Source organism: Delphinus delphis, chromosome 2 (assembly GCF_949987515.2).
Source record: "Delphinus delphis chromosome 2, mDelDel1.2, whole genome shotgun sequence".
NCBI classification, from domain to species: Eukaryota; Metazoa; Chordata; class Mammalia; order Artiodactyla; family Delphinidae; genus Delphinus; species Delphinus delphis.
This window is the reverse complement of record NC_082684.1, coordinates 127,720,532-127,738,578: the sequence shown is the minus strand read 5'-3', so window position 1 is coordinate 127,738,578 and position 18,047 is coordinate 127,720,532. Positions and strand designations below refer to the sequence as shown.

At 40.9% G+C, this 18,047-nt stretch overlaps 1 protein-coding gene across 4 annotated transcripts in view; it reads left to right on the top strand.

Annotated features, from left to right (window-relative positions):
* The window catches only part of PEAK1 (pseudopodium enriched atypical kinase 1), a 295,173-nt gene that overhangs the window by 232,300 nt on the left and 44,826 nt on the right, over positions 1 to 18,047 (top strand). For all 4 annotated transcript variants that reach the window (XM_060005562.1, XM_060005563.1, XM_060005560.1 and 1 more), the window contains one exon: positions 3,322 to 6,575. In XM_060005562.1, coding sequence (XP_059861545.1) covers positions 3,436 to 6,575 — 3,140 coding nt within the window. In that variant the 5' untranslated portion in view covers positions 3,322 to 3,435. The remainder of the gene's footprint in view (positions 1 to 3,321; positions 6,576 to 18,047) is intronic.

Here is an 18,047-nt window from a genome sequence, read left to right as displayed (position 1 = left end):
TACGAAAACAGGCAGCAGGCTAGATTTGGGCTATGGGTTGTAGTTTGCGTATCCCATTTCCCCCATCTATGTTTCTGTCCTTTTGCCGATACCACATTATCAGGATTACTGTAGCTAAAAAGTCTTGAAATCAGGTAATATGAGTCCTCCAACTTTGTTCTTTTTTGAAATTGTTTCTGGCTATTTTAGTTTCTTTGCCTTTCCATATACGTTTTAGAATCAGCTTGTTGATTTCTACAGAAAATCCTACTCGGATTTTGGTTAGAATTGCATTGAATCTGCAGAGCAGCTTGGGGAGAATTGACATCTTAACAACATGGAGAGAACTTGATATATTTCTCTATTTAGGTCTTTGATATCTTCAGTCTTTTATAATTTTCTGCATATAGATTTTAGATTTTGCACATGTTTTGTTAGACTTATACCTAAGTATTTCATGTTTTTTGGTCAGAGCTGTCTTCTTTAAATGCCGATTATATCATCTTGTTTCCCCTGTTTAAAACCCTTTGGCGGGTTCCTGCTGTTCTTAGGATAAACTCCATAATCTTTAAAAGCTTACAGAAGGCCCCACATGATCTGGACCCTGCTCTCTTTTTCAACCTAATTTTATGCCATTCTTCTCCTTGCTCAAAATGTTTCAGTCTCAGACTAGCAGGAAATGGTTTTATCAACTAAGGGATATAGCTTTTTGAATATCTGAAAGAGTAAATAAATATTTTCAAACAGACACTTGAAAAATATATTTTTACTTTATTGAAAAAAACCATTCAGTGGTCTCCAGCAAAGAGTGAACTTAGATTTTGGCCAAGTCATTGGGCTCTCTGTGTGGAATTCTTTGATCTTTGTCTGCACTTCATCCACTGAGGCAAAGTGCTCTATGAGTGTTGTTTACAAGGGGCGTAGCTCTGTATATATTAACTAAATAAAATGTTCTTTCCTTCCTTATAAATGTGCTGAAACTTGAGTAAAGGCTGCGTTTCTGACCAAACCAAGGATCCTATCACTGTCATTGTACAGGAATGAAGTTAAACTTTTCAGCTATTAAAATAGTTCTTACATGTACATGCCTACTGCCAGCTTTATGATAATATCCAAAGTGGAAATGTAAGACTGTAGTGGTGTTCTGTGGGAAGGTCTATAGCTATGTGCCTAAGAGAGAAACGAGAGAGAGAGAGAGAGAGAGAGAGAGAGAGAGAGAGAGAGAGAGAGAACCATGAGATTATTTTTTAAAGATAAGCCTCAAAACCAGCACATTTAATGAACCAGTGTTTATCCAGCTCCTTATGCTAGACATACAGAGATGAGTATGATATATCCCAGGCTTAAAGAAGCTCAAAAACTAGTGAGAAAACAGATAATTAAAAATGAAAGTGCTTGTTCATGGAGGTATGTCCAAGTGGCTTCGATGGTACCCAGGAGAAATGAGTGGCCCAGCGACATTTAGAGTATGACAAGACTAGTTGATTTTTAATACATAAGGCTAGAAGGGAGGCAAGGACTATATCATGCAAACCTAAGGGGATTGTATTCCATCCTGTGACTCAGAGGTTCCATTACCTCAATGCACATAGAATTACCTGTAGTAAAAATCAGATTCCTGGACTCTTCCTTTAGAGATTGACTTGGGTGTTTCCCCAGGTGGTTCTTACCTATCTAGCAACCCCTATCTGACGTTTGGGAGCCAATGCATTAGGTAATATTGAACCACAGAATAGTTAAGCTAGGTAATAAGATGATCATATTAGCATTTTAGAAAGGAAAATCTGATAGTAGTACGAAACCATGGAGTCAACCTGAGAATTCATTAAAATGCAAATTCTGATCCAGTAGGTCTGGGATTGGACCTAAGATACTACATTTCTTTTTTTTTCTTTTTTCTGTTTTTCAAATTTTTATTGGAGTATAGTTGATTTACAATGTTGTGTTAGTTTCAGGTGTACAGCAAAGTGATTCAGTTATACATATATTCATTCTTTTTCAGATTCTTTAAGGATCTTGAGGATAAACTGCAAGTCTAAGATAATACATTTCTAACAAGCTTCAAGATGAGGCTGATACTGCTTGTCTGAGAACCATAATTTGAGTAGCAAGGGTAGAGAGGTTGGATTGGAAAGGGGTGAGACTACAGGCATGGAGATCAGTTAACAACCTATTGCAGGAATCTAGGCAAAAGATGGTGGGCATCTGAACTACTAGCAGTGTCTGGTAATGGAAAGGTGTTCCAGTGAAATGTAATAGATAAAATTGGCAAGACTAGGGACTTCCCTGGTGGTCCAGTGGGTAAGACGCTGTGCTCCCAATGCATGGGGCCCAGGTTTGATCCCTGGTCGGGGAACTAGATGCCGCAACTAAGAAGTCTGCATGCCGCAACTAAAAAAAGAGCCCACATGCCGCAACGAAGACCTGGCGCAGCCAAAATAAATAAATAAATATATATATATATATATTTTTTTTTTTTTTTTTTTGCGGTACGCGGGCCTCTCACTGTTGTGGCCTCTCCCATTGCAGAGCACAGGCTCTGGACGCGCAGGCTCAGCGGCCATGGCTCACGGGCCTAGCCGCTCCACGGCATGTGGGATCTTCCCGGACCGGGGCACGAACCTGTGTCCTCTGCATCGGCAGGCGGACTCTCAACCACTGCGCCACCAGAGAAGCCCTAAATAAATATTTTTACAAAATATAAAAAAATTGGCAAGACTAATTTACAAAAGGATTGAGGATGTGGCGTTAGAAGTGAGGGGAGGGGTGTCAAGAATGGTCTGAAGGTTGAAGCTTAGCTATGTAGGTGGATGATAGTGACAGTAACTGAACTAGGATAAAGACAGAGGAAGAAGGTGGCCTGGAGGGTAGAGGAGGGCTGGTTAGAGTACAAAAGTTCCTTAGAGTTGAGAAAAGAGGTGGACAGAAGATTAGTCCTGAATGCATTGTGTTTGAGGAGTCTATGAGATATCCAAATATAAAGGGTGGGCAGAAGAAGAGGAACCCACAATGGACCAAGAAGCTTCAGGCTGGAGGATAACAGAAAGAACGGTTTCAAAGACATTTCTGGGAGGGGAAGCTCACAGTATCATTGTCACAGAGACATCAAATGAAATGTTGTACTTGGTTCAATGAGAGTGCATAAAATTATGGTTAAAAAACTAACATTCCAAAACTGCTCATTAGCCAAAGAGAGTTCATAAAGTGCCCACATTAGTTTATCTCTCAATCTGTTATTTTAAGGACAAGTTGGAGCCAGTATTTTCAAATTATTCATCATGATAAGCCTCATAGTACCTTTTCCATTCAGTTTTTCTTCTTCTCTCCCCCTTCCCCCAACAGATTGATCACACTTACAAGAGCTGCTATGAAACATAGGGGAGGTGAAAACTAACAGATGAAAGTTTTGCCATGCACTGAAAGGAAAGCGTTGTCTGTGAAGTTCTATTTTTAAAAATGTCTGCTTGTAATACCTTTACTGAACACGTTTGGAAACCTGGTGAATGCAAGAACTGCTTTAAACCTAAAAGCTTACATCAGCTCCCCCCAGACCCTGAGAAGGCACCCATCACCCATGGCAATAAAACTAATGCCAATCAGAGTAACAACCACCGAATCAGGAACACCGGAAATTTCCGGCCTCCTGTGGCTAAAAAACCCACTATAGCTGTGAAGCCCACTATGATGGTGGCAGATGGGCAAAGTATGTGTGGTGAGCTTAGTATCCAAGAACACTGTGAGAACAAACCTGTCATCATAGGATGGAACCGAAACAGGATGGCCTTGAATCAGAAACCACTTAATAATAATAATGAAGAGGACATTGAAGGATTTAGCCATGTTCCTAAGCCTTATGGGAATAATGATAGTGCAAAGAAGATATCAAATAACAATAGTGGACTAACTGAGGTGTTAAAGGAGATAGCAGGCTTGGATACCACCCCTCAAATAAAAGGAAATGAAACAAACTCCAGAGAAACATTCTTAGGAAGAATAAATGATTGCTATAAACGATCACTGGAAAGAAAGCTTCCACCAAGTTGCATGATGGGCGGAATAAAGGATACTCAGGGCAAGCATGTTATTCTGAGTGGGAGCACAGAAGTGATCAGTAATGAAGGGGGTCGATTCTGTTACCCAGAGTTTTCTAGTGGTGAAGAGAGTGAGGAAGATGTGCTTTTGAGTAACATGGAGGAGGAGCACGAGAGCTGGGATGAGAGTGATGAAGAACTGCTGGCCATGGAGATTCGCATGAGAGGGCAACCTCGCTTTGCCAACTTTAGGGCAAACACTTTGTCTCCTGTTCGATTCTTTGTGGACAAAAAATGGAATACTGTCCCCCTGCGAAATAAATCTCTGCAAAGAATCTGTGCTGTAGACTATGATGACAGTTATGATGAAATCCTGAATGGTTATGAAGAGAATTCTGTGGTCTCCTATGGACCAGGAAGCATTCAGAGCATAGTGTCGTCTGACTCCACATCCCCAGATTCCTCTTTAACAGAAGAATCACGTTCTGAGACAGCCAGTAGTTTATCCCAGAAGATTTGTAGTGTGGGAATAGCTCCTGGTAACCCGGGAGATTCTAAGGACATGAAGGAAAGTGAGCCCAATTATGAAAGCCTCTCTGGTAATAATCAGGAGAAGGACTCAGCACAAGCATCCAAAAGCTCAGTAAAAGTTCCAGAGACGCACAAAGCAGTCCTTGCTCTCCGATTGGAAGAGAAGGATGGCAAGATTGCCGTACAAACTGAGAAGCAAGAAAGTAAAGCCCCTACAGATATTACTGGGCAAGCAGTAACAATAAACCTCGTTCCTGTAGAAGAGCAAGCAAAGCCCTACCGAGTTGTGAATCTGGAACAGCCTTTGTGCAAGCCATATACTGTTGTGGATGTGTCAGCAGCCATGGCCAGTGAGCACCTCGAGGGCCCTATTAACAGTCCCAAGACGAAAAGCTCATCTTCTACTCCAAACTCTCCAGTGACATCACCCACACTGACATCAGGACAAATAAGTGCCCATTTCCAAAAATCCAGTGCAATCCGCTACCAGGAAGTATGGACTTCCAGTACCAGTCCACGACAAAAGATACCTAAGGTGGAATTAATTAGCGGTGGGACTGGACCAAATGTCCCTCCAAGGAAAAACTGTCACAAATCAGCACCTACTTCACCCACAGCTACAAACATTTCCTCCAAAACCATCCCTGTTAAGTCACCTAATTTGTCTGAAATAAAATTTAATAGTTATAACAATGCCGGTATGCCACCTTTTCCAATTATCATTCACGATGAGCCAACTTATGCTCGGAGTTCCAAAAATGCTATCAAAGTTCCCATTGTAATCAATCCAAATGCATATGACAATCTAGCCATTTACAAAAGTTTTCTCGGAACAAGTGGAGAACTTTCCGTGAAGGAAAAAACCACAAGTGTAATAAGCCATACTTATGAAGAGATAGAAACTGAAAGCAAAATGTCTGATAACACCACTAGCAAAGCCACTGAATGTCCCCAAGCTAAAGGGTTTTTAAACAGCACAGAGCGTAAAAGGGGTTCAGTGGCTCAGAAGGTTCAGGAGTTTAACAGCTGTCTTAACAGAGGTCAGTCCTCACCACAGAGGAGCTACAGTTCCAGCCACAGCTCCCCAGCAAAGCTCCAGAGAACCACTCAAGAACCTGTGGCCCAAACAGAAAGCACTCAGGAGTCTCCGACAGTGAGCAGCAGCAGCGCCAGGGAGAAGGCAAGCACCGTGCTCTCTCAGATCGTGGCTTCGATCCAGCCCCCACAGTCTCCTCCAGAAATGCCTCAGTCTGGCCCTAAAGCTTGCAGTGTGGAAGAGCTTTATGCCATTCCTCCCGACGCCAGTGCTGCTAAGAGTACACCTAAGAGTACACCAGTCCGGCCCAAGTCTCTCTTCACATCCCAGCCCAGCGGTGAGGCTGAAGCACCTCAGACCACAGAAAGTCCTACCACCAAAGTACAGAAAGATCCACTCACAAAGCCAGTCACCACCCCTCCCTCCAAATTAGTGACTAACCCCCAGAGTGAGCCGCCACCCCCCTTTCCCCCACCACGCTCGACTTCCTCCCCTTACCATGCAAGTAACCTTTTGCAGAGGCATTTCACCAACTGGACCAAGCCAACTAGCCCTACCAGGTCAACGGAAGCTGAATCAGTTTTGCACTCTGAAGGCAGCAGGCGGGCCGCTGATGCAAAACCTAAACGCTGGATATCATTTAAAAGTTTCTTCCGCCGTCGGAAAACAGATGAAGAGGATGACAAAGAGAAAGACCGAGAGAAAGGGAAACTGGTGGGCCTGGACGGCACAGTCATCCACATGCTGCCCCCTCCTCCAGTTCAGCGCCATCACTGGTTCACAGAGGCAAAAGGAGAGTCCAGCGAGAAGCCAGCCATCGTCTTCATGTACAGGTGTGACCCTGCCCAAGGCCAGCTCAGTGTGGATCAGGGCAAAGCCAGGGCAGAGCAGTCAGCAGTCACAGAGAAGGGTAGAGCAGAGGATGGGTTACTACAGGACTCAGAGAAGAAGAAAAGGAGTCATTCTTCTCCATCACAGATTCCTAAGAAAATTCTCAGGTATGTAAAATATACTGGCAGAATGTGGGAATTTTTTTAAACACATTTTCAGTTGCTAAGTTTTTTGCATCTTTAAGATTGTTTGAGAGCCATTTTTGTTTGTAAGTAGCACTCAGCGACCATCATCTATCTTTTCAACTGCATTTCAAGATTAGAATATTATTAAAGTGATCTTATTGCACTGAACAAGGTTTATGGCCCTGGATCTTTAGCTAAAGTAGCCTGCTGCATTCTGATAAATGCAGAGGGGCTTTAAAAGAAAAGCAAATCCATAATACTTTAAGAGCAATAAATAATTTGTTGCTTTGAACTGCTATGATAGTGTGAGGAAGAAACAGGATCAAATGAATAAATGGTGATACTATTCTTTCCTTCACTATAAATGAAATCAAACTCTTAAGCTTTTTTTTTTTTTTGGCTTTCACCAAGGTGTTATCTCTATCTCCATTTTTTTTTTAAGGGAATATTTGTTTTTTTAATTTCTGTCTCTTTCTGTCCTTATTTCATATGTTGTGGAAAGGTGGGGGAAAGGGCAAGCAGTTTATAGTTTTTTAACATGTAGGTGAAATAAGAGAAGTTGGTTACTGAGATTGAGACCCAGTGATATAATTCTCAATCCAACTAGGCAAATTGTACACCCACACCAGTTCTCTAAGCATCAGTTTTCTTTAATACTTGAATAACTGTTTATTGGTCACCTAGCCTGTATAAGGCACATCCCAAATATTTATCTCAAATCCTTGTAACAGCCCTACAAACTGAAAATTAGAGAAATTAGAATTGGCCAGATTCACACAGTTAGTAATTGTCAGAGGGAGAATTCAGACCTTGATCTGTCTCACTGTAAAACTGGTATTCTTCCTATAATGTTGCATTGTTAATGAACATAAAATCAAACAAAATTTTTATATTTTCACTTGTAATCATTCACATAAACATTTATGTTTAGGAAGCCTAAGTTTTTTCTTTCTCATTTGTATTTTAATCAAAATTAATGTACTGCCAATAAAAACAAGGAACTGTTATCCAAGTTTGTATTAACAAATGGGATGATTTCCTTATATCACCTGTCCTTTCTGTTCTTAGCAAAGATATGCCCTGAGTAGTCCATTCATCTGATTCTGAGTCTTCCTCCCTCTTGATTTACAGTGAGCCTTCTCTACCAAGCCTGGCTTCCTCCCAGCAAAGACAGAAAACTCTGATTCAGAGCAGATTCTCTCACCAGCTTTTCTTTAGAAAAGTGTAAATAAAAATGAACACTTAATGCCTTCACTTTTTCTAGCAAAATGCCAGGAAGTTTTATATATATTCTTTACTAAAATAAGCTTTTTACATACCCCCAACTAGTCAAAATGCTAACAAGTCCCTATTTTCCTTAAATCCATGTAATAACAAAGCAAGTAGAATAGTGGAATATATTTCTGGGTAGAATAGGCTTGTCATTGGTAGTTGAAAGTAGTAGTAATAAAACACATGTATCGCAGGTTGCTGTTTTATACAGAAAAGAAGCAATTTAAACAGCACGTGGTTGGAGTCACCTATGACGGAATGGCAGATAGTTCTTGCAGATCAACAAATGGCTTTACTCCTCATTAAGTATGGCTGTGGAGTGTTTATCCGCATCCTGGAAGGCAGGGTCAAGGAATAATTTGGCTTCTCCTCCGTGGAGTGAGATTTCTCTACTTTGGCTGCGTGCCACTGTATATAGGCTTGAGGATAGCCTGGGTCCTTGGTATGGCAGACCTCTTACTATACAGCTTATATTTTCACAGATTTGCTTGTATATGGGCCAATCGTATCTTCCAACATTTATTAGTTCTTTATAGGTAACATCCATCTATCCAAATGATGCAGCACATTTGCCCCATTGGTTGTCAGATTTAACCATGCATCACAATAAATGGAGGGCTATTAAAACACAAATTGCTGGGCCCTGCCCCCAGAGTTTTTGATTCAGTTGGTCTGAGTTGGGTCCTTTCTAACAAGTTTCCAGGTGATGATGCTGTTGCTAATCCTGGGGCCACACTTTGAGAACCACTGGTCTTCCCACCATTCTTAAGATAATGTACTGTAGCCTAAGTAAAGCCAATTTGAGGTATTAAGCTTTTTGTAGAGGCACACTGGAATTTTCACATTTCATAAGGTCCCAGACTAAGGAGAAAAAGAGGTATTAGCATCAAATAGGTTTTTTTTTTTTAACTTTTTAAAACTTGAATACTCATGTTGAAAAATATACACCATTTGCTTTTCCAACAGTTACTTCATTTACTTGGATACACCATTAGTATTTACTTGAAGCATCTTTGAGAGGAAAAACATTACTGTCAAATGTCAACATTTATGTTTCCAGCTTGATGGCAGTGTAATCATTAAATTACCATCCCACGGCTGGGAACACATTGCTGGAAGAAATGAAAATGCCAGTTTTTCTATAAGTAAATGAAGATTCCAAATCTAAATGGTATATAAGGAATGAAAAATACTCTACTGAAGGCCAAACTCTAGGCTCTGAAAGATGAGGGACTTTGTAGAGTCTTGCATTATGAGATGAGATTGTTACGAAGTTCATTTATTTGCCTGTTCAGGTGACATAAATGGAATATCTTAACTGTGCATATGTGCCATAGGGATAAATAGGGGGAAAGATTACCACACTGCCAAAATAATGGGCTTGGGTTTGACTTCAGCTTCAGCTATCTATCTGGTCCTTCAGTGTACAGTGGCTGTAATGATACCTATCACATAGAATTGATTGAGGATATAATAAGAAAATATGTAAAAGACTTAGCACAGGGTCTGGCACATAGTGGGTGCTTGAAAATGATACTAACCCCTCTGCCCTCAATGTGATAAATGCTAAAACAACGTATGTTCAGAGTGGCACAGAAGCGCAAAAATCAGAAGGATTAAATCAGCTTAAAAGACATGAAATCAGGGCTTCCCTGGTGGCGCAGTGGTTGAGAGTCCGCCTGCCGATGCAGGGGACACGGGTTCGTGCCCCGGTCCGGGAAGATCCCACATGCCGCGGAGTGGCTGGGCCCGTGAGCCATGGTCGCTGAGCCTGCGTGTCCGGAGCCTGTGCTCCGCAACGGGAGAGGCCACAACAGTGAGGGGCCCACGTACCGCAAAAAAAAAAAAAAGAAAAAAAGAAATAAAGACATGAAATCAGCTTCTCAGAGATGAAATGCAAACCAGATCTTAAAAGACAAATAAGATTTTGCCAGCAGGCTGAGGAAGACACTGTAGGCAAAAGGAACAATATATGCAGTCATAGATGATGATGACAAACAGAAGCAGGACCGGTGACTGGAAAAGGATAATGAATAGACCAGTGGTTCTTCAAATGTGGTCCATGCAAGGTCAAATAGTGACCATGTAAAAGTCACCATTTTCATAATAATACTAAGACATTATTTGTCTTTTCACTGTGTTGACATTTGCACTGATGATGCAAAAACAATAATGGGTAAAACTACTTATACCTGCACAAATCAAAACCATGGCACCATGTGGTACTAGTAGCTTTAAAAAACAAACACCAGTTTCACTTAAGAATGTCCTTGATAAAGTACTAAATTTTATTAAATCTCAACCCTTGAATATATGTCTGTTTAAAAATCCTGTGTGCTAAAATGAGAAGTACACAGGGAGTACTTACGCTGCATACCAAAGTATGGCTGTCTCAAGGAAAAACTCTTGTAAAATAGTTTGAGTTTCAAAATTTGAATTACAAAGCTGAACCAGCACCTTTTTCATGGACCACCTTGAAAGAACAAGGGGCAGACCAGCTGTGGTTATACAGACCTGGGTGTTTGGCAGATATTTTCTTAACGAACATAGCCTATTACTTCAAGGAAAACAACTGACAGTATTTGTTGTCAATAATAAAATTCACGCTTTCAAGCAAAATAAGAACTTTTGCAAACTTGTATCTGCTACCGTGACAGCTTCCTAATACTTAAACATTTTTTCTGATGAGATTGGTGGTGGCATTAGCAAAAAAGATTGTTAAAATTATATAATGAAATGTGTCAGCATTTGGAAGATCCACATAACTCAGTGAACCAGTTATTTCCAAATGACCCAATGCAGGATGTTACAGAATTATGCATGAGTAAAAGATCCATTGAAACTGCAAGTTAGACCAAGGGATTTAATGTAACTGAGTACAAAAAGTTCATTGGTATGGTTTTAGATTCCATATTGCAAGTAACTTTTAAGAAACTACCACTTGCCAAGTTCTGATGTAGTACCAAAGAAGAATATCCACGATTATCTAGAAGACTATAAATACTACCTTTCCCACCTACATATGTGGATGAGACCAGATCTTTTTCATATACTTTAACCAAAGCAACATATCACAGCAGATCAAATGCAGAGGCACATATGAGCATTCAGCTGTCTTCTATTAAGCCAGATATTAAAGAGATTTGAAAAAAAATATTATTTTGGTTAATATTTAAAGTGTTTACTATTTTTTAATGAATTAATTATTTTTTAATTTTTCAGTTTTAATTTCGAATATAATAAATGTCAATAGATAAAATCCACATAAGCAAGAGCCCTTACAGTTCTCAATAATTTTTAAGAGAAAAAGTTTGAGAACTTCTGAGAAAGACTGAAGAGCCTTGCATGCTACATTGAAATGTTTGGCCCTTTATGTTATAGATTTTGTAGCAGAAACAGTTTTTAAGGATGAAAGTAGTGTGATTTTCTTTTTTAAATAAAATCTCTACTGGCAGAAGTATTAAAAATGAACTGGAAGGGCAAAATATTGGTGACAGGGATACCAGTCAAATTTTGGCTCAACAATGTATCCATAGGCATCATTTCCATCCGGCTAGTCTGGATCAAGAGAAATTAATTTAGTGGTTAGTCTGGTCTGTGACCAGGTGGGAATTTCTCCATTATCGTTTTTAAAAGCACTAGTTTACCTACCATCTCTACAACTCTTTGGTGTCCATAGCATGGGGAATAATATTGCATAGTGAGAAAAATGCAAGCACTGGAGTCAGACAGACAAAAATTTGAATTCTCATTATACCACTGGTAGTTGTGTGACTTTTGACTTAACCTCTCTGAGCTGAAGTTTCCCAACGTGTACCACAGTGATGATAATACCTACCTTATAGAGATATTATGAGGACTAAATAGATATCTGTAAAGCATCTAGCACAGTACCTAGCAATAACAGTTGACTTCTTTACAAATTATGCTTAGGACATCAGAATTTAAGATAATCCTTGCTTAATGTTTCCCCCCTGCATTCTATTCTTAGAACAGCTAAGTGCTCTTTCTTAAATATAAAACCAGTCATATCTGCAAACTGAAGAAGGCCCTATATATGTGACCTCTGTCTACCTGATTAATCTTACTTACCCTCTTGCTCATGTACCTCCGGTTATTCAGGCTTGCTTTCTTCCTGAGTGCCTTGTTTAAAATGTTGACCATGGAATTGTTACCACCTTTTAATGGGGGACCACCTTTTAATCCCAAATCTATTTACTTCTCTCCATCTCTGCTTCTACCACTTTTAATGGAAACTAGCTTAAAATACTTCCTTTTATTTACTTTCTTTAAAAAAATTTGTTGTTTTATTTTTGGCCACAGCGCACGGCTTGTGAGATCTTAGTTCCCTGACCAGGGATTGAATCCAGGCCCTCAGCAGTGACAGCGCAGAGTCCTCACTGGTGTGTGTGTGTGTGTGTGTGTGTGTGTGTGTGTGTGGGTGTGGGTGTGTGTGTGGGGGGGGGGGTGGTGTGTGTGTGTGTGTGGGTGTGTGTGGGTGTGTGTTTTGCGGTACACGGGCCTCCCACCGTTGCGCCACTCCCACCGCGGAGCACAGGCTCCGGATGCGCAGGCTCAGCGGCCATGGCTCACGGGCGCAGCCGCTCCGCGTCATGTGCGATCCTCCCGGACCGGGGCACGAACCCGCGTCCCCTGCATCGGCAGGTGGACTCCCAACCACTGCACCACCAGGGAAGCCCTCCCCTCTTTTTATTTTAAACTTTTTATGTTAGAAAATTCTAAACATATACGAAAGTAGGTAGATTCATAAAATGAACCACCACTTACCCCAAAACCACACTTCAACAACTATCAATTTATGGCCAATCTTGTTTCATCTATACCTCATCCCATTCTCCCCATTATTATTATTATTTTTTTTTTTTTGCAGTACGCTGGCCTCTCACTGTTGTGGCCTCTCCTGTTGCGGAGCACAGACTCCGGACGCGCAGGCTCAGCGGTCATGGCTCACGGGCCCAGCCGCTCGTGGCATGTGGGATCTTCCCAGACCGGGGCACGAACCCGCGTCCCCTGCATCGGCAGGCGGACTCTCAACCACTGTACCACCAGGGAAGCCCCCGCACCCCCATTATTTTGAAGCAAATACCAGGCATCATTTCATTTGTAAAAATTTCAGTAGGTATCTCTAAAAGATAGGTGTTTTTTTTCCCCCCCTCATATCCATATGCCTAAAGGGTTCTTTAAACTTTAATGGCTAACCCCTGGCTAAACATCATCTGGTATCAAGATTTTAAATATTACATATATTCTTTTGACCCCAAATTCATATCTCCACTCCTGATCTCTTTCCCCCATGATTCACATATAACTTATACACTTGATATCTCCACTTAAACATCAACTGGACATCTCAGATGAAACGTGTTCAAAACACAACTCTTGATTTTTCCCTACAAATTTATTCAATCCCAAGCCTTCCCTTGATAAATGGTCCCACCATCCATCTAGTCGCTCGGATTAGAAAACTAGGAGTCATCTTTTTTTTTTTTTTTTTTTCTTTGCGGTACGCGGGCCTCTCTCTCACTTTTGTGGCCTCTCCCGTTGCGGAGCACAGGCTCCGGACGCGCAGGCTCCTCGGCCATGGCCCACGGGCCTAGCCACTCCGCGGCATGTGGGATCTTCCTGGACCGGGGCACGAACCAGTGGCCCCTGCATCGGCAGGCGGACTCTCAACCACTGCGCCACCAGGGAAGCCCAGGAGTCATCTTTGATTTTTCTCTTCCCTTCATCCCCTACACCCAAAATATCATAAAGTGTTTTTCTAATTGATCTCCCTGCCTAATCTCTCGCCCCTTCTAATCTAGTCTCTCTGGAACAGTCTTGTACTCTTTCTAAAATGCAGATCCCATTGTTTCAACACAGTGAAGGAAGTCCCTATACAATCTGACCTCTAACTACCAATATAACCTGTCTCCTGCTCACCACCTTGCTCATAAACTTCTCACAATAGGAGTTTTCTTTCTGTTCTTCAAAAGTGCCAGGCCTAATCCCTTTATATCAGCTATTCACTCTGTTTGGTATGCTTCTTTCAGATCTTTGCATGGCTGGCTCCTTGTCATTCAGCTCTCGATTTAAATGTCACTCCCTCAGAAGATTCTTCACTGACTACCCAATCATAGGAAACTCCCCCCACTCTCAGTCACTCCCCATCACACTGCATCATCTTTTTTAATTTTAGATTTAATCACATGTTTATCACTTTTTTTTTTAACTATTCCATCTTTATTTCATTCTTCCCTTCTGGATTCAATTTACTTCTTCCCAAAGTATATACCCTTTTAGTAGTCTTTTCAGTAAACTGGTGGTAAATTCTTGATTATTGACTAAAACCGTATTTATTTCATAATTGGTAGGCAATATCTATTGCCAGTCACATACATGTACTTAAAAATTTAGCTCAAGAGACTAAGACTCCACGTCTAACTAAGGGTTAAGACTACATGCTTCCCCTGCAGGGGGCACGGGTTCAATCCCTGGTCAGGAACTAAGATCCTGCATGCTGCACAGCACAGCCCATAAAAGAAAAACAAAAAAATTTTAGCTCAAAAATTTTCTTTCTAATCAATTAGAAAAATAGTCAATAACTAAGAAAATCACTGTAACTCGCCTAAAATAACTATAACACTCTCAGCCGAAGTTAAGGATATCATTTGCCCCCTGAATGGCCTCTTGACCTTTGACTAACCTTTCTAGCTCCACCATCCCTGAACATCATGTTCCTAATTAGCAAAGACCCCTACCATGTATCCATCCTGGATACCATATAAGTCCAGTTTCTTTAGGACTCCCAGAACCATTTCAGGAATCCAGCTATGCCTTACACTGCTGTCCAAACCTCAGCCAACTTCTGTTCTGGACACGCAGATTAGATTTGGCACACCTTTGCTCCCTTAGGAATGCTAGTCATCTGTATAAGCCTTCTTATACCCTTCCAAGACCATTTTGATCTTCTTAGGGTCCTTAGAACTCAGCTATATTCCTAAATAATCCAGGAGTCAATCCTCGGAGTCCCTCTAATTCACTCCAAGGTTCAGGGGTATAGACCAGGAATTGCAAACTGTGACCTGTGGGCCAAATCTGACCTTTCACCCGTTTCTATAAATGAAGTTTTACCAGAAAACAGCCACACTCAGTTTTTTTTTTCACATGTTATCTACAGCTGCTTTTGCACCATAACAGCAGGGTTGAATAGTTGCAATAGACACCATATGGCCTGTAAAGCCTAAAATATTTACTATCTGACTCTTCATAGAAAAGTTTGCTGACCCCTGGACTAAGTTATAGTATCTGATTTGTCTGTAGTCATCAGGCATGCTAGTGGCCTGTAGCCATTCTGGTCAAACACTAGTCAGGTTTGCTACTCACTAAAATAACCAGAGTCTGAGTCTCTTTATATACATGTGTGTATGCACACAGAGTATGGGAAAAGAAAGTCCAAATACTTCTTAGATTATGGTACAATGTGATGTTCTTCTCTCTGGAAAGTTCAGCTAGAATTTTTTTTTTAATGTTTATGCTCCAGTTATACATCTTTTTTTTGTTTGTTTGTTATGTACAATCTTTTTTTAAAAAAATTTTTAAGAACACTTTTTTTAATTGAAGTATAGTTGATTTACAATGTTGTATTAGTTTAAGTTGTGCTCCAGTTATATCTTAATTTGTATTATCTCTACTCTTTGCTAAGACAACCTATCAAAGTCATCTTTTCAGACCAAACTGGCCTTGAAGATCAAATTCCTATTTCTCATAAAGAAGAAAATTGGAGACAGAAGCTGAAAGTAGCAGCTCGTTCTTCTGATCATATGTTCTTTGCTCTAAAGAAACTTCTAGACTATCAGCACATCTACGTTTGCTGACATATTGTTCCTAAAGCTTAGATGAGTTCATAAAGTCCTTACTATTGAATTTTTAAATAATCCTCTTTTAGAGAAAACTGATAAATACCTCACTTTATTGTAATCACAAAATGATGCAGAATGGTTATGGGGTGGTCTTCAGATAGCTTTATGTTCCTTTCTCTTTGGGGAGGTGATTAAAAATCCAGAGAAGTAAACTGACTTGTTTAGAGTCTCATAATGAATGTATTACAAAGTGAAGAATCAAACTGAGAATTCCTCTACTTATTTGGTCCGTTTTGTTTCCTTGTTCACCTAATGAATCTGAAGTTAAATACCTGTATCTTATTATATAATTTGTAATTTTCATTCACATTACCTCAGTTGTCCCAGTATCTCTGACAGTGCATTCTTCCTATTATAGGAAATTGAGAAACAGAGAGGCTCATCGACAATCCCAGGGCCACTCTGCAAGTAGGTGTCAGAGCCAGACTCTGACTTTAGAGATGTTTGGCCTGTTAGTAATTTTTGTTGGACTCTTTTGGTGATCATTGAGTCTGTTGGTATCTACCATGTCTTTTATAAAGGCAGCCTAAGTTCAAGAAGGCATGTCTGTGACCACTAAGGGCCACAGTGATGCATACTGATTCATTGACCTGTCGAGCACTCTTAAAGTACTCAACATTGGCACAGTTGTTCACTCTCTTCGAAGCACTTTATGTGAAATTCCTAGTTAATACATACTCCTGTAAATGTCGCTACACCCATTTTATAGATGAATAATGGGAGACATGGACAGAGTAGCATCGGTGGCAGAGCTGGGATTAAATTTGAGTTTCTAATTTCTAGGCCTTTATTCAAACCTCTAGGCCACAGTTTCAGTCAGTGATTATTTAATATAACTGCAGTAGAATATTGATTAGAGTCATCAGGTGATATTTAAAGGTTTAACCCAGGACAAGCAGTTTATCCTCATATGGTACCTCTATAATGGTGATTTGTTAATAGCAGGGAGAAAGGCTTGCCTGAAAAGAGCAAAGTGATGATAGCAGTGCACACTGATGCGCTCCCCACACCAACTCCTAGTTATCATAGAGAGAAACAGCCTCAAGAATCAGCCGTTGGCCTTTCTGTGCTGCTGGCACATGAAGCTCCACTCTGCATCAGACAAGATGTTCTGTTCCTCTGACTTCCTAGTTGGGGAGAGGAACCCCTCTTTGGATGCTCCACATTGGAACCTGTCCCTGTTCCATTCTCCATCGTGATATAGGCAGAAATTTTGCTGGGAGGAATGTAGATACAGATCCTGGTGCTACTTTCTAGTGCCTTGCTGCCCAGATCCCACCTGATTTGATTTATTCAACACCCATTTACTGAGTGCTTTCTGTGATCCTCAGTCCCTGCTGCCTTAGCTTGGGCTCCATAACAAAGTACCACAGACATATGGCTTAAACAGCAGAAATTTATTTTCTCACAGTCTGGAGGCCAAAAGTCCAAGATTAAGTTTCCAGCTGATTTGGTTTCTGGTGAGGGCTCTCTTTCTGACTCGATGGCCACTTTCTCATTATGTCCTCACTTTCCTCCATAATGTGTACAGAGAGAGAAACCACGCTCTCTGGTGCCTCTTCTTAAAAGGACACAAATCCTGTCTGACAGGGCCCCATCCTTATGACCTCATTTAATATTTCCTTAGAGCCCCCATCTCCAACTACAGCCACACTGGGGGTTAGAGTTTCCACATATGAATCTGAAGGGGACACAAACAGTCTATAACATCTGCCATGGGTGTTCAGAGAAGGAAGATTGCCCATGGACAGTAAGACATCATGGGTAATGTGAGATTTGAATAGTCTTTAATGACTGGCTGAGTTTGGAATAGATGGAAAGAAGAAGGGAGGCAACTCTAGGAAGGGAAAGTAGGTACAGCAGAAATGTAGAATATGGTGTGTCCAAGGGACAGGGAGTTATGTAAATACATTGTCTGGAGCTGAAGGATTGTGTCTCAGAAAGTCTGGAATAAAGATAAAAACATATGTTGCAGCCTCATGGTGAAGGGCTTTGAAGTCCTACACGTAGTCTGGACCTGACCTCAACAGGTCACAAGGATCAATGGCTGATATAGAACAGAGGAACAGCAGAACAAAAGAGATTTTAAGAAGAGTCCCCTGGTAGGGTGGGTAGAAGGTACCAGTGCTGTGGTCTGTCTTGGAGCAGCTTTTTCATCATAGGGGCCTGCCTTTTGTGTTCACCTCTGTCCTCTGTTGATACAAAGAACTGGGATAGTACTGCATGTTGGAAGACTTATTGCTGGTGTCACAGTTGCCAT